At 47.8% G+C, this 20,664-nt stretch overlaps 5 protein-coding genes across 6 annotated transcripts; 2 read left to right on the forward strand and 3 right to left on the reverse strand.

The window, feature by feature from the left end:
- Positions 1 to 400: 400 nt before the first annotated feature.
- Positions 401 to 2,677, reverse strand: LOC106866775. 2 transcript variants are annotated; one of them, XM_014902578.2, is made up of 2 exons: positions 2,368 to 2,677; positions 401 to 925 (listed from the first exon to the last, which is right to left on the reverse strand). In XM_014902578.2, exons 1-2 carry the CDS (start codon positions 2,470 to 2,472, stop codon positions 683 to 685), a joined length of 348 nt encoding a protein of 115 aa, XP_014758064.1. In that variant the 5' UTR covers positions 2,473 to 2,677; the 3' UTR covers positions 401 to 682. The 2 variants fall into 2 exon arrangements, with proteins under 2 accessions (XP_014758064.1, XP_024318735.1); XM_024462967.1 differs by lacking the exon at positions 2,368 to 2,677 and adding an exon at positions 1,267 to 2,039.
- A 2,190-nt stretch (positions 2,678 to 4,867) lies between these two features.
- LOC100844934 (3'(2'),5'-bisphosphate nucleotidase) lies at positions 4,868 to 8,731 on the forward strand. Its single transcript, XM_003578771.4, has 8 exons — positions 4,868 to 5,287; positions 5,838 to 5,913; positions 6,189 to 6,262; positions 6,343 to 6,545; positions 7,568 to 7,778; positions 7,895 to 7,993; positions 8,072 to 8,225; positions 8,308 to 8,731. The coding sequence occupies exons 1-8, from the start codon at positions 5,006 to 5,008 to the stop codon at positions 8,481 to 8,483; spliced, it is 1,275 nt and encodes a 424-aa protein (XP_003578819.1). The 5' UTR covers positions 4,868 to 5,005; the 3' UTR covers positions 8,484 to 8,731.
- An 80-nt stretch (positions 8,732 to 8,811) lies between these two features.
- LOC104584759 (BTB/POZ and MATH domain-containing protein 1) lies at positions 8,812 to 10,406 on the reverse strand. Its single transcript, XM_010240343.3, has 2 exons — positions 10,264 to 10,406; positions 8,812 to 10,192 (listed from the first exon to the last, which is right to left on the reverse strand). The coding sequence occupies exon 2, from the start codon at positions 10,146 to 10,148 to the stop codon at positions 9,027 to 9,029; it is 1,122 nt and encodes a 373-aa protein (XP_010238645.1). The 5' UTR covers positions 10,149 to 10,192; positions 10,264 to 10,406; the 3' UTR covers positions 8,812 to 9,026.
- On the reverse strand, positions 10,351 to 13,689 carry LOC100845243 (2-oxoisovalerate dehydrogenase subunit alpha 2, mitochondrial). Its single transcript, XM_003578772.4, has 9 exons — positions 13,262 to 13,689; positions 12,230 to 12,364; positions 11,947 to 12,129; positions 11,680 to 11,837; positions 11,501 to 11,600; positions 11,311 to 11,422; positions 11,081 to 11,220; positions 10,824 to 11,009; positions 10,351 to 10,737 (listed from the first exon to the last, which is right to left on the reverse strand). Exons 1-9 carry the CDS (start codon positions 13,490 to 13,492, stop codon positions 10,570 to 10,572), a joined length of 1,413 nt encoding a protein of 470 aa, XP_003578820.1. The 5' UTR covers positions 13,493 to 13,689; the 3' UTR covers positions 10,351 to 10,569.
- A 3,888-nt stretch (positions 13,690 to 17,577) lies between these two features.
- LOC100837603 lies at positions 17,578 to 20,594 on the forward strand. Its single transcript, XM_003576941.3, has 3 exons — positions 17,578 to 19,009; positions 19,599 to 19,675; positions 20,237 to 20,594. Exons 1-2 carry the CDS (start codon positions 17,809 to 17,811, stop codon positions 19,670 to 19,672), a joined length of 1,275 nt encoding a protein of 424 aa, XP_003576989.2. The 5' UTR covers positions 17,578 to 17,808; the 3' UTR covers positions 19,673 to 19,675; positions 20,237 to 20,594.
- The last annotated feature ends 70 nt before the right edge of the window (positions 20,595 to 20,664 follow it).

Raw genomic sequence — 20,664 nt, forward strand, 5'->3', positions numbered from 1 at the left:
CTTCCGATTCATAATAAATGTTGCAGATTTAACACAAACTTACAACCTCAGGAACTCACAACCACCAGCTAGTGATCGAAGAGAAGAGTAAAAGACAAAGGGAACCTACCTGCTCCTTAATTTGTCGTGCGAATGGCAAAAATTGACATCCATGAAATTAAAAGTTAAAGTTGCCCGCGGAACATCGAACAAACGGTATAGTCTACTCTTCTCGATCAGACGGTCGTCAAAACATTCGCTTTATAAGACGAAAAGATGAACTCTTCGCTCTTAATTTATACTTCCTCCGTCTCAAGTTTATCAAAATCTAGATGTATCTAGACATGACTTAGTGTATAGATGCATTAAATTTAATTAAAGTTGAGACATTCTTTGTTGAACGGAAAAATACTATATTTCGGAAGATAAAAAAAAGGAATTTTAGATTCCCCGTTGCAGGGAGGAGAACACAAAAGGAAACTTGGAAGCAAAGCTCTCATAATTTACAGTGCTAGCTTATGATATGTACACGCGTACGCAGCACACACACCTGCAGCGACGTCTCTTTGCATCCTCTCCGGGCCAGGACGCGTGCTACACCCCCAAAATTTGCCGCGCCTTAATTAAAGCAGAACGTACTAAAGCTGAAGCAAAAATCAGGCCCAAAAGCCCAAAAGCATGTAGTGGCTAGCTAACTAGAAGTCTAGAAGGGCGCGGTGGCGATGTCTTTCTTCACGGAGTGCCCGTGCCGGCGGCAGCCGGTGCCGCCGCGGGCGCCGGTCGGGGTGGAGTCCTGTGACGAGTAGAGGTCGACGTCGTCGTCCGAAGAGGAGTCCGTGGACGAGCTCATTGTTTTCCTGACGCCCCGCACGGGCTTGAGGCCCTCGGTGAAGATCCGGATGGCCTCCTCCGTCGTCTTGGTGCTCACCACGTACAGCGCCGCCTCCTGCAGTATACACAAATTAATTCCAAACGTCCGATACACAATTAATTAACACAAATCAAACGAATGAAGCCGTGAACGAAAACTACTCCATATTCTTTCTTTTCACATAGTATATTGGACGTGCCGCCGTACGTATACGTGGCGCCATACGCACGTACGTACGGGTTACGTTATACATACGTGATGTGTACGTAAGTAAGATTTTTACTAACGACGTAACTCCCGGACTGAAACTAAATGAAATGGTGTGGTTCGTAACAAGTGCCATGTATGTATATGCAACGTCCCTGTCACGATCGACTGTTCAAATTCTATGTGTGTGGCGAGCAGCAAGAGAACACCTGAGGCACACACGTTTCATGCGACCATGCGAGTACTCGTACGCCACTGACAGAGACCGGGGTGGACAGCGCATGCATCGAGCCAGCAGCTATTGCACTCGTTGCGTACGTGTAAAATAAGCACCTTATAAAAAAAATCCCTGCAAAAGCACCTTATTAATTCATGCACGAGCAGTTGATTTTTCTTTCAGTTTTTTTATTTTATTTCAGGTGTGTACCTTTCTGCATTGTTTGATTGACTCTGCGACTGCCGTCTGTTCATACAAAGTTTTATACTATGTAGCTGTACCAGTTTTTAACCAGAAAGGAATCGACCGGCTGCTCGTGGAAAAGTTTTATTTAAGTATGGTGCAGTGTCGCGTACGTGGAGAAGACTCAGAAGAGGAGTTAAAACTTGACTTTGCAGTTTGCAGGTAGGCCACTTCTCACTACGGATAGTGTTACACGTATAAAAGATGTCCAAATTGAATAGTTTCAGCCTTTCAGCTGTAAAATGAATTAGAGAGACACGCGTTTTAAACTCCTTGTATTTTTCAAAAAAAATTCTCTCTAAGAAAAAACCTTGTAATTTTCAATACTTCTAAATTACCCCCTTTCCATATTAAAAATTATGGTATTTGTGTATATATGTATTTTAAATCATTAATGATGTTTGGATATTTGAGTCTATATACACATCACTAAAAAAGTACTTTAAATTACATTATTTGAGTACACTGGTCCAAAAATGAGATTAAATAGGGAAACGCACCATTTCCCGTATTTGAGTATATTTTATTTGATAGTTAAGTAAATCAAGAGTGCGTTACCTAATTTCAACCACCTTTCTTAATTTCTTGCGGGTTCCAAAAACAAATGGTGCTCTGTAGGAAAATGTAAGATTTGCACATGAACTTGTATTAATTTTGCGGGCTAATATGTACTGAGTAGAGCTACTAGTTGGCTTGTGAGAAGGTAACGAAACACGAAGGGTCGGATTTCAGACGGTAAACAAGAAAACAGCTGATTAATTACAAACAGATTCACATATATGCAAGTGTGCACATAGGACATTTACCAATAGATCTACATGTATATATATACGCTTTGCATGGCACATACCCTTGCGTATTTGAGCTGCTCGAGCGTGAGCGTCTTGGGCTCCGCCTCCATGGACGGCATCCTCCCCGCCGCCGCCACCCCGACCTGCTGCACCACCATCCCCATATCGATCTCTCCCCTATATATACCTTATGCAATATACGATGTATATACGTACGTATACACCCGAAATATTGGATACGCTTTGGCAGTACGTGCGTAGACGTACGTATATATCCCACTGCTAGCTAGCTCTCCTTTCTTGAGACTGATTTCTCGCCCGGCTGGATTTCTTGATTCGCTGTGGACGAGAGAGCCGGGAGGGCCGTGGCCGGGGGTTTATATACCTGTGGGCGAAACACCGTGTCGCAACGGGACGGGCGGGCTGGCGGACACGTGGCGGGCGAGGACCGGCGGATGGGCGCCACGTGGTGGTGTCCCTGCCGGGCGACCCGGGGGTCCGCGCGTCCGTTGCAGAGCGCTGAACCAGAGGCGGACACGTCGTGGCGTCCCGGGGGTGGATCCACAGCGACCTCGGCCAATGGGGGATCGCCATGTCGCGGTTCGCGCAGGCAAAGGTGTATCGGGTTCCCCCCGGCCGGATATCGATGGCGTATGAAGCCACGACTAGTCTGATTGAGAGGATCCCGGTGGAGTCCATGCGTGTTTCCCACGTGCTGTGGGTGGCGCCGACCAACGGCAGCGCTGCACGTACGCGCATGTACTCTCCATGTATACACGCGATCGCTTTTTTCACCGATTATTAATTCGTCTGCTGCTGCTGCTGCTGCATGCTGGAGTACAATCAATCAATCATCGTGTGTAGATAAACTCCGCCGGCCTCCGAGGATTCGGGAACGTACGCAGGAGGAGGAGAGATCAGCCAGAAAAAAACCGATTTGAACATTGCATCGGGTACGTACGTTTTACGTGTACGTGCATGCATGCTCGGTCTCGGTTGCAAGTATTCGTGCATGCATGCATGCATGGGTTGTTGCAGTTACGTACTACGTGGCGGAGCAGTTCGGTCAGTCGGTGGGTGCACGCAGGGAATACGGACAGCAGTAGTCCAGCACGCAAAGCGACCGGCACCACCACAAACCCGGAGGGAATCGGGGGGCAAGATCTTTTCTCGGGCACACCTGTGTGGGGACGGCTGCTCCGGGATATGTGGACCGGGGCGCGTCCACGACGCCTGGCAGGTGGGACCGCGCGCGCGCGTCCTCGTCCCGCCACGTCTACCTGCGCAACGGCGCCAGCTCCTTCGCTTTCCACATCTCCATCGGTACTAGTACAGCCTCTGCGCCACACACGAGCGACCCAAGCGAAGGATTAAAAAAAACCAACTTAATTAATTAATGCCGCCCGGATTAGCTGCTCCACCCGATTAGTAATTGATCCGGCGCCGCGCTGACGAGCTCCTCCCCTGCCGGCCTCTATCATTGCAGTGCAGTGCTGCTCGTGGTCCTGGAGACGTCTTTGGCCGGATCGGACTGAAGGGACAGGGATATAATCGCTGTATGCATGAGAACTGCTATTCTACTTCAAGTGCCGTGCATGATTACATGGAGATAAACTGGGGCCCCGCCGTCCCGAGCATTTTACACGTACACCGGCCGGGCCAGTAAACACATCCAGTTTTCTCCCCGATCCGGCCACATTTCCATTGCTTGCAGCCTTGGAGAATGGAAGTTCGGATATTTAGCAGGAGTTGGAAAAGGTGAAGTACTAGACGAACAGTACGCCTGATCCGGGAACAAAGCATAAAATGCACTAACAAACACTAAACTTATCCCGAAAATCAAATTAGTCACTGTATTATGAAAATCAAGACTTATTTTACTTAAATTTGACAAAAGTCTCACCTACGATCGCCGGTCCCGTATTTTTTGTACCGTTTCCTTTGTCAACTCGGTGGAGCATTTGCCTTTTTGGCATTTGAGAAATCCCGCTGGGCTCCGCCGCCGCAGCCATGTGCATCCTGACCGTGCGTGGTTCTCACGGCCATTGCCATATGCCTCACATTGGCTAGGATTGTTGCCGTTAGGGTCGCCATGGACGGACCGTTGGATCATGCAGGATGTCTCTCCTCACCACGCGGGTGGACTAGCTGGGACCTCACCGCGAGTTCTGTTGCAAGCACCAGGTTGCTTCAGAGACCGAACTCAGTGGCGTCGGCCGCGGTCGCCTATGTCTTCCTCTGCTGGCGGTTGCCCAGGTCCACTCGCGAGGGGTGGAGGGAGGGGGGGGGGTCGGTGGCGAGGCAGCACGTGGGTGGGCCAGACATTCATGCTTGCCTTGTCCAAGTAGATGTTCCTTCCCATGGATTTGAAGTAGTAGGTGAGGTCGACGTTCCGGTCAAACATGAGCCACTAGGGAGTCGGATCTTGGGTCTGCGAGCCTGATGAGAAAAATCTTTGAATACGATACCATAAGGGTCAAAGCGCAAAAGTCCCACACTAAGCCGTCAAGGCAATGCACAAATACAGTATAAATATAGGCATAGTGACCGTAGTGGGACATAAGTTTCGATTTTCATAAATTGAGTTTTGGTCTATTTCACTCTTTACATTTCTTTTTTTCATGAAGCAATGGGCCAATTCATCGTACTCCGAGTCTCCCACCTTGAAGTTGCTCATCCGGCCTGCCTGGGTAGAGTATGGCTGCGCGCGTGGGCCTCTCGCACGCGCTCCTCGCGTCCTCCTCCCTCGCCCGAAACCCTCCACCTCGTGCTCGCCTCCTCCCTTATCCCACTCTCCTCCCCCTCCCCACCTACCGCCGATCCGTCTCCGCCTCCGCCTCAGCCCTCCCCAGCCTCCGCCGCCGCCGCCCCTTTGCCGCCCGCGCTATGTCACAGCCACCGGAGGCCGCCGGGAGCCCCTACGCCGCCGAGCTCGCCGCCGCAAAGAAGGCCGTCGCCCTCGCCGCCCGCCTCTGCCAGGTGCTCGTCCTTGTCTTGGCTTTGCGCAAGTGTTGCTGATTTGGTATAATTAACATGGACCAGCGCCGAGTATAATCCACCGCTTTAAATTAAATTGCACACTGTAAACGGAACCAGACCCGGGGGATAAGGCAGTCCCTATGATGTGTATGTATGCAAGTGTAGCAGCTGTTCCCATTGCAATCATGCGTTTTAGGGTATGTCTGGATTTGTTGCCAATATAGACCATGCCAAATTTTTGGTCATGACCAAATACCTGGCTGGCCTTTGTTTGGATGGCTACCAACACATGGACAAGCAAAACGATGGCTAATTTTTTTTTTTGGTGGGGCAAGGTTAGGCTAAAACCAAACATACCCTTATCCTCAAGTTTGAATGCTGGTATGGGACAGTGTGGGTACCGGTAGTTATGACTATCGTCTTAGCAGCTAGCACTCCCCCTCAAGGTAGAAAACCTTTTGACAGGATAAATGCATGGTTGCGTGGCTGTTTGGATGCTTGATGCTGTAGCTAGAATGTGATGCTTCTGTTCCGTGTCTTTCTTCTTCAGACGGTGCAACAGGAACTTGTGCAATCGGATGTTCAGTCCAAGGCGGATAAGACTCCTGTCACAGTAGCTGATTATGGTACGTTCTGGTCTTCGATTGTTTTAGCACCAAATTCCTGTTTAATGATAAGTTACTTATGCTCATTCCCAAACCAGATTTTTTTTAGTAGCTTATGTTTTCTGTTTCTTTGGTTAGCTTAGCTGTAGATGTTATGATCTTCATTTGGAGTAGCTTGGGGGTTGTAAATAACAATCAGTATAATATGATCTTCAGCAGCTGTTATTAATACACGAAACTTACTCTTTCTCTTTAGGCCCCCCATTTACTTGCTATTTCTGTTTTTACGCATGTAGGATCTCAAATATTGGTAAGTCTCGTGTTGAATATGGAAGTAACCTCTGGTTCCTTTTCTATGGTGGCGGAGGAGGTAATAACTTCTTCTGCTCACTTGTTCTGATGTACAATACATAATTATTTGTAGTTAATTGAAGGTCTGTACTTCCACAGGACTCTGAAGACCTGAGGAAAGAGGGTGCGGAAGAAATTTTGGAACACATTACCGATCTTGTAAATGAAACTCTTGCAGAGGACGGTTCCTTCAACATTTCATTATCTCAGGAAGGTATCCTCTCTGCAATTGATAGCGGGAAGTCTGAGGGAGGTCCATCTGGGCGACATTGGGTTCTAGATCCAATCGACGGGACTAAAGGGTGAGTTATGACAACTTAGACCTGCAGTTTTCACATTCTGTTGATGCGATGAAATCATGAAATACCACTTTCTTTCCACTGTTAACTGCACCATCTATTGTGGTTTTTCTTCAAATGTCTTCTCGCTCACCAGAACTAGTGTTGCTGCTTTGCTATGCTTGTGTTTCTAATTACTAGTTACATGAGGTAGCAGACACCACTGTCTTCTTCTTTTAAAAGACTAGAGTTCCTAAAGCACGCCTCGAGTTTCTACATACTAGAATGGAGTCATTTATCATTGATGTATAATTTAATACTACATCTCTTTTCTTAGATCTAGTCCATGTTGCATGTAGATTGGTACATGGAGTTTGGTATGAACAAACATGACAATATACACCATCTATAACTAGATGTAGGCATATAGCAGCATGTCTATATGGGTGCTAAACAAAATCCTAACCTCGCTTGGCATTAATATGACATTTTTCTTCTATATATTAAATAGATAAGGGTAACAAAGTTCAGTGTTTTATACACCTGTTGTATTAAGAGTAGGTAAAATTCCTAGCCATGCAAGCAATATTACATCGAACTGACATTTTATTATGCCATTTGGATGATTTCAGATAAAAAATTTGGTAGAAATGACATATATCTCAGAGCCATGTTAGTGTTGGAAATCCATGTAACCTACAAAATGCCAAGCTGTCAAAGTGCCCATGCTACTTAGGATATTTCATGAACTGATAATTATGTGCGTTTCTGTTTTCAAAGAAGTCATGTGATGGCTACTATTGTTACCTACCTAGCAAATAATTATACCTTCTTCCCCATTCCATATTTTAACTAACCGTGCTAAACTGACCATCATAAACCATAGGTATCATTGGCCGTAAACAAAGGTGTTTCAGTTATTGATCATCCTTTTTATTTGACAAAAATAATGATATCTATTCAACACATCTTGTTGCTACTATCTTTACCTATCTTCCTAATAATGCACTTTCTGATCATTCTTTTCTTCAAAAAACTTGATTCAGTTTCGTAAGAGGAGGCCAATATGCAATTGCACTGGCCTTGCTTGATGAGGGCAAAGTCGTTCTAGGTGTATTGGGATGTCCAAATCTTCCTTTGACATCAATATGCAACCTCAATGGTAACTCATCAGGTGATCAAACTGGAGTCCTCTTTTCAGCTACAATTGGTTGTGGCGCTGAAGTACAGTCCTTAGATGGCTCTCCACCACAAAAGGTTATTACCTTTTGGCTCTTTTATTTTATTTTATGTAGTTAATCCTATTTCTAATTCCACCTGCGTGAGATTTATTATCTTTATTTTTATTTGCTTCTGGCTAATTTTCATTATAGATTAGTGTTTGCTCCATCGACAATCCAGTCAATGCCTCGTTCTTTGAATCCTATGAAGGGGCACACAACATGCGTGACGTAACTGGGTCCATTGCAGAGGTTTGATCTGAGGGCTTTCTTGCTTAGTCTAGATCCATTAGGGTAGAGATTCTAATCCTTTTTTGGGGGTGCTGGCAGAAACTTGGTGTCCAAGCTCCTCCAGTCAGAATCGACAGCCAAGCAAAATATGGCGCTCTAGCTCGTGGAGATGGTGCCATTTACTTGCGTTTTCCACACAAGGGTTACAAGGAGAAGATATGGGATCATGCAGCTGGCTCAATTGTTGTCACAGGTACACATTTCTCTTTTAGCGAAACAGCAACCCAACCAGAGACTAATATTTTCTTACAATTCAATTTTCTTGTGTTCTGCAGAAGCTGGAGGTATAGTAACAGACGCCTCAGGAAAAGATCTGGATTTCTCGAAAGGGCGATGTCTTGATGATCTTGACACAGGCATCGTCGCCACAAATAAGCAACTGATGCCATCACTCCTGAAGGCTGTCCAAGAGGCCATCAAGGAGAAAAACCAGGCCCCTTCACCCTTGTAGAAGTTGAATTGGTCCAAAATGATTGATGCAATGCTATTACCGTTTATACTGTTGGTGTGTACACCAGCTTTTGTTGTAACAGATATAATTCCTTGTCTTAGCACATTTTTACATCTGATTGGACGGTAGGGCAGCCATGTCTTCTTTTCTAAAGAAAATCTGAATAAAGAGAAATTTGTCCTCTGGTTTAGAGTGTACAGTTCTGAACATCTCACCACGGTTTGGTTCAATATAAATGTCAGCAAAAATATAAAGTGCATAAATATTATTGTTTCAGAGCCTGTTGGATCGGTATTTCACTTCTTTTTAGTCTGATTCAAATTATAAGTAATTATCAATTCTATGATCCTAAATCACCATTCATATTTGTCTTTTTAGAAAATCACCAAACATTTCAGATCTAAGGTCAATAGGACTAATCAGGCACATCAGCTGGGTAGTCTGCTGGATGCTTGTGTTTATCTATCCAGCAGCGATTGCTCTTGCTAGCGAAAGTCGAAAAGGTTGGAAGGATTGGAACATCTGATGATCACATCCACAACACTAAATTGCCATGACAATATCCTTATTAGCCGCATTAAGTTCAGCAGGCATGAATCTCCTAATCAGCTCACTGAGAAGCGACGGACAGCTGTTTTTCAGGTGATTAAAACCATCGCTTGTCAACATGGCCTCGAAATTGGAAGCAGAATCAAGGAACTCAACACAGGCTTCCTTGAGTCCAGGGCAACCATGCTGCTCGGCCAAAACCAGACTGGTCGCCACCACGGTAGAGTCAATGTTCCTGCACAACCTATCCTCGCACATCAGCTTGAGCCTCTCGACATCGTACCGGTCGGCCGCCACGAGGAGGTGCTGGGCCATGGCCACGTCATCTACTGCTGACTCCTCATTGCCAATTGTCACTTCGGGCAGCGAGTCGGTGTAGATGAAGTGGAGCAATGACCCGAACACATCAGCTTCCATGTCACCGATCTCGACGACGCCACCCGCCTCTTTCTCCCTCATGGCGCCAAAGAGCTCCGCCTTGAAGACCGACGACCGAGCAGCGAGCACGCACCTATGCGCCGAGAACCTCTGGCCGGCAACCAGAAAGGTCACATCAGCTCCATCCATGCTCTCCAGTAAACCGGCGAGATGCCGGCCCAGGTTGCTCCGAGGAACCACCACGAACTCAACCTTGTTTTCTCTGACGCGGATGTCCTTCAAAACAGTGACATCGCACCTGATGCTGAAGCAATCTCCCCTGACATGGGCCGATCGCTCCAAATTCTCCTTCCTGATGAACCTGCCATGGCCCCAAGATGGGGATTGCTTTGAGAAAGTACGTGCAGGTACAGGACCCTTGGGGCTGTATGATGGCACCGGTGTCAAATCCTTGTCGAGCAGGCTAAACCCAAGGATCACCTTTGTAGTAGTACTGGCATAAGGGGGCTGGAGAAACAGATAGACAGATACGTATCCGGCGTCTTCTGAACGATAGCCGTTGGGGTAGTACCTGACAACCCAGCTGTGGCCTGCAACCTTGAACGGGAGAGATGTCGCACAGCTGCCGTTCTCGCGTAAACCCTTGGTTATGGAGTACCCGTCGATCTTGATCACGTGAGATACCTTCTCGGCTTCAGCTACGATCGAGGAAGAAAGGTCGCGGTGGTCGACGGCCATTGTCTTAAGGTGATGGGGATTGCGAGGATTTATGGATTGGAGATCTGATTTAATATAGGAGTAAGTAGTATTTTTCTTAGAGCCAAGGCAATTGCAATCTGCTGGGATTCTTTACCTTAACGACTCATGGGGAGACTCTGCATCAACGGGAGTTTGAAGAGACAAGCGAACCCTTTTTCTTGTTAACTTCGATTCGGATTCCTCAGCTTCCGCTCGATACACGCTTGGGCTTCAACATGAAGGCCCGGCCCTAAATAGAGTACTAGTACAACAATATGTATTGGTTTCACGGCTTGTTGGATCGGTAATTCACTTGTTATCTTTTATTTTAATAATCCGAATTATAACAATATGATTCTATGTACCTAAATCATCATCCATAATTACTTACAGTAACATTGCAGACCTAAGGTCAGTAGGACTAGACAGGTACATCAGCTGGATAATCTGCAGGATGTTTGTTTATCGTATCCAGCAGCGATCGCTCTTGCTCGCGAAGGTTGGAAGGAATTTGATCGTAAACATCGCTGAATAGCTCTGTGAGCCGGGGTTTCGGCATTCTCTCCGCCACCTGAATGGCTTGCAGAAGCTGCAGAAGGGTCAGCTGACAGTTTCAGACGGTCATGTAATAAAATGCATCACACATATTCACCTTACTGTAACTGCAAATATTACCTCTTGTCTCACTTTGTTCCTGAGTTCAGATTCTTCAGCGTCACACCACCAACCATTGCCCTGAACCCATTTTCTGTACCTGGAGATGGGATCCCTCGCTGTTCGCCAATGCTCGATCTCATCAGCCGGCCTGTACTTGGTTGAATCATCGGACGTCGAGTGATGGCCGACTCGGTAAGTCATCGCCTGAAAGTTTCTACTCAGTACTCTGAGGAGCAAGCATATATCCTGCAAAATACTGTTGAACTATTGCGCACCTCGATTAGGATGGGCCTTCCTTCAGTTATAGCCATTTCCCGGGCTGTGCGAACTGCACTGTACACAGCAAGAGCATCGTTGCCGTCTATTCGGGTACTGCGGATTCCATAAGCCTGACCACGTGTAACAATTCCATCACCTGAAATAAAAGTTGCATGTAACACAACATTGCATTGATCACCTGTAGAAGTCAAGAATTCATGATTCAGCATGGAGAAACATTTCATACTTCTGAATTGTTCAGTAGTTGGGGTGCTGATTGCCCAGCCATTATTGCGGCAGAAGAAGATCACTGGTGCTTCCGTGACAGCAGCAAAGTTGAGCCCCGCATGGAAGTCTCCCTAAACATTTCAGCTGTCAGAAGAGTAGAAGACCTGGTCACAAGTTTGTTTCTAAGTGATCAGTGCTTCTTCATCTACCTCGCTTGTGCCACCGTCGCCGAAATAGGTGATGGCACATGCGTCCTTCTTGTCCATCTTCAGGGAGTAGGCAGCTCCAACAGCCTGAGGGAGCTGCGTACTGATCAATCGTCAAGAGTGACAAATCTGTCCTTCATTTGCATGCATTGATGACTCCGGAAGATGTATTTCAAACTTACGCAATAGGCGATGAAACTGTGAAATAGTTCAGACGATTTGATCCGTAATGTATCGGCATCTGCCTCCCTTTACCATAATCCAACTTATTCCCAAAGCATTGATTTGCAAATTCTTGCAGCGTGAAACCACGCCATAGAAGAACACCAGGCTCCCTGTACTTCATTTGGCTCCACAGTTTTCCAGCCATGAAAAGCACAGTAAGTAAATTCAGTTTTCTGCACTATTGTTATATTACACAACTCCAGTTTGAAGCAATTCATATCTACCTGAGGTAGTACAATGTCGTCGGCAGTAAGCGCGGCAGCAGAAGCTATGTTGATTGCCTCTTCACCGTTGGAAGTGAGATAGAATGAGATCCTTCCCTGCCTCTGAGCTTCATAGAAGATTGTATCCATGATCTGGAGGGTGACCATGTCATTGTACATCTTCAGAGCCAACTCCTTACTGACCTGACAAGAGGGAGAGACATGCTTCAGAACAAAATGATTGTTTCCAGCAACATGTCTGCCCAATCATTTCTCACTCGTGGAGCGATGAACGATACTACACCTCTCGGAATCTACTGCCGTATATAGTCCCGCCGTCATCGTCAAGAACACGGTAACAATTGATCCTTTCCCTCTGCGACTCCGGTAGAAAATTCATTTCACCAACAAATGAAATCTTTCCTCCTGGGAAGTCCACCTGTGGATCAAAATCAAGTGAATTGTACACGGAGGAAATGAAATGTACCCCAATAATGGCGGCAAAAGAGAACCGTTGCAACCCTATTGGCGTTGAGAAGCACAACTGGATTAGTCTTACATTGACCTTGGAGGTAATGGACCATTTTAGTATGTTAACCGTTGACAGTAAATTTATAATTTTGACCAGGGCAATGTCAGCACCATACTTAATTACCAAGAGAGACTCCTAATCATTTGTCTCATCAGCTGACAGTGACAGGCATCACAGCAAAGTATTAAATTAACAGTTGCAAACACAAGTTTGACACATGTTTGCAAAGCCGTGTGAGATTACTAAACCGAAAAGTTAAGTCACATCATCCCATTGACGCAATGACACATCGGTCCTTATCTGCTTAGTTTACCACTTGTCAATTCTATCCACAATTGTATTGTTGCTACTTTTCCTTCAATCTAGAATTTTTCTTTTCAGCGCAGGAAACAATGGAGCAGTTCGTGGCGAATCGGTGAATAATTCCCGGGGGAGAAAACAAGCACGATTGCAGTAATACAACTTCCCCCAAAAAAGTGAAGCACCTAGCCGTACTATAAAATGTTTTGGGGAGAATGATTCAGGTAATTTGGAAGCATACAAGTAAAAAAATTTAACGACCATGTAATAAATTCATATATATCCGCCTAGATATCAATCATGGTCGATTCGATCTTCCCAGAATCAGGATGTGTCATTATTAAAAAAATAAAAACCTGCCTAATCAGAGAAAGTTCACATGATCCCAGAGACGTTCTGAATAAATTTATGGAGCACAGCCACTCCAGTTCAGGAAAGCGTACAAACACCTGCCACTCGTATCTACATATAATTACAATACTAGTAGAGTACTAATATACGTACCTGATCGCGACCGGCGGACCGGCCGTTGTCCGGCTCGTCTTCCTCCTCGGCATCGGCGGCGGCGGCGGCGCTGTCTCCGGCGAAGCGCCGGACAGAGCAGAACCCACGGCGGTTCCACGCCGGAGCTGGCCCCGTCGGCGAGGCCAGCTGGGACCACGTCCTGGGCCCGCCTCTGCTCAGCTCCCCGGCGAGCCTCCTTGCTGCACGCCGCGCAATCATCCATGCAGCCATGTGCTACCTTACACGTACAAGAAAGACCACGACGAGCTAGCTAGCTACTGTATATCCCACGCGCTAGCTCGATCAGCTAGCTCTTGATAGGCAGGATTGAAGTGGAGGAAGAACAAAGCTAGTGATATAAGCAAAGAGGAGGAAGGTCCGAAGATGTGGGTTGGGAAGATAAGTGTGGCGCGTGTGTGCTAGCGGGGAGAGGTTGGAGGTTGGAGAAGACGGGCACGGCTCAGACACTGCTGGACTGGCCTGGGCACACGGGGAGATGGGAGGCTGGCGTGTGGGGCCGGGGGGCTGGAGACGGAGATGAGGCTGCACGTGGAAGCCGTGGGGCTACCCCAAGGGTATGGGTGTCCGGCTCTGGTGGATGGTGACAGGAGGAAGGAAGTGTCACCAGCTCAGCTCAGAGCGATGGAGCTGAGAGTGAGAGTGAGAGGGAGACGGGTGACGAGGCAAGCTCTCAGCTCGTGGTGCGGCCTGTACTGGAGTACTGGGATGCAGACGATGGACTGATGGAGTGAGAAAGGATAGGGAAAAACAAGGAAGATGTCGAAAATAATGTGACAGAGAAATGGTGTTTTCTGGTGCCGTCCAGTTGGTTTTTATGCAGCTTCCTCATAAATTCCTGCAGGGATATTGAGGAGGATTGAAGGTTTTGATCTAAATTCTCACTAATCCCTCCCAATCCCCCGGGATGGGCCTCACTGTTCATCACATTCGTCACGTTTGGCTTTTTTTAGTGAAAAAAATGATCAATCGGATCGGTACCTTCTTTCTCTGCACCACCTTCACAACCGTTCAAAAAGAAAAGGCATGAATTTAAAATTTTGAAAAAAAACTAAAGGCTAACTTCAGAAAACTGAGGACTGAAAATTTGAAAAAATTCCAGTGAAGTTTTGGAAATTTTCGGTGAACATTACAAAGAAGGGGTGAAAGTGCAGTATTTTTTATGAACTTTCAGAATTGTGTCAAAAAGTTTCAAAGAGGGGGTAAAAAATGGAATTCACTCTTATTTTCTTAAATTCAGTATTTTAGCAACCACTGCCAAAATTAATCTGACGAGCGAACACACGTTCCGTCAGGGTGTGGAAGATGGTCTTGGTCAGTACTTATAAAACCCAACATTACCTCTTGTCTGACGTTGGTCCTGAGTTCAGACTCTTCAGAAACACACACCACCAGCCATTGCCAATCCCCAGAACCCATTTTCCGAGACCATTCGATCACGGGTAACTAACAATTCGATCACCTGCGAGAGCAGTCGGATCTAACACAATTTTGGACTGATCAGCTTCTAATTAGAAGTCATCTAGTAAGACACTTTCAGTACTTCTGAATTGTTCGGTTGTGGGGCTGCTGATTGCCCAGCCATTCATGGCCGGCTGCCTGCTGATGCCTCCTTCTTGTCCATCTTCAGAGAGCAGGCAACTCCAACAGCGTGACCGAGGTTTGTGCTAACTGGTGAATGGTCAAGAAATGACAAATCTGTCCATCAGTGTCATGGTACTTGTGACCCCGGAGCCGACAGCACAAGAAGCAAGGAAATTGGCGCCATAGATCGGTAGAGATTGAGAAGAAGGAATAAGGAAATAACGGACCAGCGAGATATTTTAAAAAAGGAAATGCTTTGTCAAATCTAGGAAAGCCCGGTTCAAAAAGGAAAAAAGAAGAAGAAGGGAAGGGAAGCCAACAGTTGATATACACCTCGGCACGGCCCTCTCCACATTTCGCTGCCGCCTTTCTCTCCTCTTCTTCGACTCCTGCTCTTCCCGAACCATCCATCCATGGAGACGGGGGAGGAGATGAAGGAGGTGTTCTACCTCTGTCGCTTCGACCCGGAGCCAGCCGAGGCCGTGACCTACTACCTCCCGCGCCTCCTCCCCGGCTCGCCGCCGCCGCCGCCGCCGCTGCCGCGGGGCATCGACCGCCTCATCCACCGCGCCGACGTCTACGCCCGCTCCCCGGCCGACCTCGCCGCGTCCTTCCCGCCGGCCCCCAAGGCCGGGTTCACCGGCGACCGCTTCTTCCTCACCCCGTGCAGGCGGATCCCCGGCCGCCGCGGCAACAAGAGCGCGCGCGTCGTCGCAGGCGAGGGCACCTGGGTCATCCAGAAGACCAGGGAGATCCTCGACGGCGCGGGGGGCGCCAAGGTCGGCGAGGTCAGGAACCTCAGCTTCAGTTCCAAGAAAGGGGAGGCCACCTCGGGCTGGGTCATGGAGGAGTACCGCTGCTTGCTGCCCCAGGCCGCCTTCGACGACGGGGAGATGGTCCTCTGCAAGATCCACCTCTCCCGCAACGCCAGCGCCGCCGCGCGCCAGGAATCCGCCGCGTATCTGCTGCATCGTCAAAGTCAAGAACGAGCAGAGCCCGTGAGCGCGCACGCAGCACCGAACACCAAGAGGGCAGCGCCCGTCGCCGCCGATCTGCCTGTGCCGTCCCCCAAGAAGACACGACTCGCTGCTCCCCTCCCCGTCCCCGTCCCCGCCGGTGCCAGTCGCTTTACCTGCTCGCCGGAAGAGCTTCTTGGCGGCGGTCTTGCGGCACAAGAAACTCCCCCTGTGGAAGCCGGCAAGCGCGTGGACGAGTACGCAGCCTCGCTGGAGGGCTTTCTTGGCCGGCCAGAAGAAGTTGAGACGGCGCCGTTGGCCGGCGGCGACGAACCGAAGCAGTGGCTGGCCGCGTCGGGGAGCGACGAGGTCTCTTCTTCTTCCATGGCGGCGGAGGATGGAGGAGAACTCCTCGGCAGGTGCAGGAACAAGCCCCACCCAATCATCTTCCCCCTCAGTCAACTCGAGGGCTACAACGATTTCTTCTCCTGCGCCTGATGCTGATCGTTCCTAACAGATTATCAACTGACGCTGATCGAAATTCTTGCCAAAGGGCGTGCAAGAACATTCATTCATTCATTCATTGTCAATTTGATTATTCACTGTCCGAGTTTATGCCCAGTTTTCTTCAGGTTCACGTGCAACTAACTAGGATTACTATGAGTATAGTAGTGTTCTGGACTTCTGGTCTTAATTTAGCATTTTGTCAGATGTACAGTAGTAGTACTTAAGAATTTGCCAAATTAAACTTCAGGTGGATGATGGAGTAGTACTGTTCTGGTCTTAATTTAACATTTTGTCAGAATTACTGCACAGTACTTAAGCATTTGCCAAATTAAGCTTCAGGTGATTTGGTTGCATTAATGAACCTACTGATTTGAGAAGCGTGTTTGGGGGATGCAGATTCACGTTTGGATTCTTAAGTCTGATTGTCGAAATGCGTCTGGTTAATTTGGTGTGCATATGCCTGATGCATTCTCGCAAGACATTATGAATCTTGATTTCTTTACATGAGTACTCCGTAGTACACAATGAGCAGGACTAAGCTGACCGTTTCAGATGGTCTCGCCCTGGTTGGGAATAATAGGAGTGATCCAAGTAATCTATGCTGGTTCAGCTTTTCTTGGTAAAAGAAATTGAAAAAAAAAACTATTCCTCCATATCTCGCATGGTTTCATATTAGGAATTGGTTCCACAATGAACATTGAAATGGAGCTATTTTACAAATATTATCCCATGGATTTATTGGCGCTGTACCATTTTTCTTGGCATAAACGGCTTGTGGTAGAATGCGACTTGTTTATCTTGAAGAACTAGGGATATATATTCTAGTTTCGATTTATTTACCACGTTTAGTAGCTTTGCTTCTCTTGCATTGACCATGAATGAGGGGTTTTGTCGCATAATTATTACTTCTCTGTCCCGAAATAAGTGTCGTGAATTTGTAATCAGTTATTTGGGGACGATGGGAGTAGTATTTTTGGACTATTACTGGTCCAAAAATTCAGCTAATAGCAAAAACACTAATTACTTGGGTAATCCCAATTGGAATGGTATTAACTCCCATGTTACGCGGAGAGCCGTGCAGCGGCGACGTCAACACACTCCGCCGCTGCTCACTCGGCTCCCGCCGCTTTCACGCGCTCGTTCCTCTCGTCGACGAGATGGAGACGGGAGAGGCGGAGGCCGCCGTCGGGGAGATCGCGGCATGGGTGGCGGCGGAGACGAGCGGTCGAAAATTGGTAAACAAAATCTATAAAAATTTGGACACAATTTTAAATGTTTGACTAAGACCAAGAGTTAGAATCACTTGCTTGTGCTCGAATCGGTGGGAGCAGGATGGACCAAGAAGCTAGGAATGCGCAGTAGACCGTAGTACAGTACCACCGAGCACGTGAAAAAAAAGCCGACTTGTCACAGCTGCGGGAACAAGGGAAGCACCCACTCCGGCGTCTCTCCTTCTCCCAAGTACAGACAGGACCTCCCAAAATGCTGCCCATTGTCCGTGGCGCCGTCTCCGGCCGCCTACGGCGCCCCCTCTCCACCGCCGCCACTCGCCCTCCGTGGGTGATGATGGACCGGGAGATAAAGCAGACGAAATCCCGGGGAGGCGTGTCGTGCTCGTTCCGCCCGCCCCCGTCCGCCTCCTCCATCACCATCCCCATCTGGTCCTTGGCCCTCGAGCCCCCGGGGGACAAGCGCGCATACATGGACACGATGCGCTGCCGCCTCCTCGCCGCCAGCAGCGACGGCTTCCTCCTCCTGGACACCCTCAAGTCCCGCGTCAAGCTCCCGGACGGCCTCCCGGTCGAGGCGCTCCGGGTCGAGGCGGTGCTCCTCAAGGCCGTCCCTTCCGAGCCCGTCTGCCGGTGGTCGGAGCGCCGGGTCTGCAACCCGGTCACCGGCGAGCTGCTCTGCCTCCCGGACTTCCCCCGCGGCGGCGGCGCGGCGGGCAAGGCCTCCACAGGCTGCACGGACGGCACGGGCATGGGCCTCCTCACCCAGGCTCCCGAGGCGAGGTACGCCGCCGCGCAGCTTAGCGTGGCCCACGACGGACGCCGCTTCCTGCTGCGCCGGTTCGACTCGCGGAAGGGGGTTTGGGAGGACGACCTGGTGCTGCCGTCCCCGCTGCCGCCTGGCCGCCGGATGCACATGGTTCTTCACGAGGTGTTTGATTTCGGCGGCCGGCTCTGGTGGGTGGACGTCAGCTGGGGCGCCGTCTGCCTCGACCCCTTCTGCGACCAGCCCCAGCTCCGCCCCGTCGAGCTTCCCGCGGGCACCGTGCTCGCTGGCTCTGTCTCACGGAACGAGACTAACATGCGGATCCTCGACAAGCACCGGCGCATGGGAGTCAGCGTCGGCAGGCTGGTCTACGCCGAGGCCGATGCGTTCCATGTCAGGTCCTTCGCTCTGGACGACGAGAGCGGCAGCTGGACGCTGGAGCACGATGTGTCCGTCGCCAGCCTTTGGCCCGACGTGAAGGTGCTGCCTTCCATCGCTGCTATCGACCCACTCGACAGTGATGTGCTGCATCTCAACGTCAAGGAGTTTACCATCAGCGTCGACTTGCGCCAGGAGAAGGTGATGGTGGGTGCTGCATTTCTGCAGGGTGGCGTTTCTCCTCAGTCCGCAGCAAGTTCCTATCTGCCATGTGTGCTCCCGTCGTTTCTCGGATCGACCCCCATTCCAGGTGATCAAAGTGACACATTTCGCTTTAGTTAGTTGCAAATTTCCAATCATATCTAAGGACATGAGTTATGAGTATTGATGAGACCAACATACATGTCTAGTTTAATTCATGTGTGTTTGGCCCCGTGTGTGCCACATTGGTTGTGTTCTTGACCATGTCTGCAGTTTCTCCATATGTTTCTTCAGGCATTTCAACCTGCTGGTTTTCCAATCATGTTTCTTATTGCCTTGGCCATAACAAATGACCTTCAAACATTTATGCGCTAGTATGAGCTATTTAGCTTTAAATCTTCTATTTTGTAAGCTATGCTTTCTGTCACGGTACACTGTATATTACTCCAGGTTAATCCCATAATGATCATCATGCATATTCTGAGTTACTTTATTTGACTCACTAAAGTGTTTTGTTCAAAATAACGTATGCGCACAATTTACTAAATTCTTGTGGACCTGAACTATGTATCAGTTTTTTGTTCTTTGCTAGCTCTAGTATGCAATGCAGAGAAATCTATACTGTTATAAATTCTTTTTTGTTAGTGCTGTGGCTGTTGGTTGAAATCTTGCACGCTGATCAAATGAATCTTTTATAGGCAACAACGACGTAAAAAAGAACAAGACTCTGGCAGATGTTCTGGTTCGTTCAGACAGACAGCCGAAGACATGAAGGGTACCTATTTACCAGCTAATGAATCTCTGGATACTTTCTCTTAGCTAATGCTTCTTTATTAATGCATATTTGGTTGCTATCAACCAAACATCCATTCAGATGTCTATGATGCATTCTTCTTGTCTATGGATGAAAAATAGACAGACATAGATGGACTAAATTAGCATTTCTGCTAGTCAGCTACTTTTGGTCCTTTTTTTTGGTATCATTTGCTCTCTTTGTATAGTTATTATTCAAAAGCCCCTAATGTTTCACCAACTGACCAAGGCTGAGCTTGAAGCTTTGCTGGGGTAACAAGGATCATGTATGGTGTAAGTTTTTGCTGCAATCCCGCTGTCAAGACATGTATATCCAGATGATAATTCACAATTCATTTCACCTTGTTTAGGGAGATAGATGGACTATAGTAGCATTTCTGTTTACATCAATCTTCTATCTCTTGTTGCTCTATCATGCATTATCTTTATATGTTTTTTCTAACCTTCACTCTCTTTATATGTCGGGACCTTGTTGTATGTTTTATATCAAAATGTCGTTAACGTTTTCTACTTTTATGTCCAGGTTTCTTAAAACTAACAATCAAGTAGTGGCAGATGGTGGCAGTTTGTGGGGGACTGACTTTGTGGAAAATCTGGGGAAGTTTAGTTTTTTTGGAGTTTGCTGATGAACTATCTCAATCTCATTTTGGTGGAAATCTGGAAGTTGGTTCAGAGTTTCAGCTGACACTAGTGCAATCCAGTAGAATTAGTGAATTAAAAGGTGATGCAGTCACATGTTGAACTCTCTTGTGAGAAATCTGCATTGGGGGTTGTTTCTCAGTATGAGACACATGTCACAGCTGCCATAAATTGTTGATGAGCGTTTCAGCATTCAGTGTCTGATATGCTTGGTTTTATGCACTTGCTTGAGTATTTGTCAATTGATCTGTTGATGCTTTCAAGTAGGAAGCAATGAACAATCAATCTGCTATCCGTGGCTCTCAAGAATGT

The sequence above is a fragment of the Brachypodium distachyon genome, chromosome 4 (assembly GCF_000005505.3).
Source record: "Brachypodium distachyon strain Bd21 chromosome 4, Brachypodium_distachyon_v3.0, whole genome shotgun sequence".
Lineage (NCBI taxonomy): Eukaryota > Viridiplantae > Streptophyta > Magnoliopsida > Poales > Poaceae > Brachypodium > Brachypodium distachyon.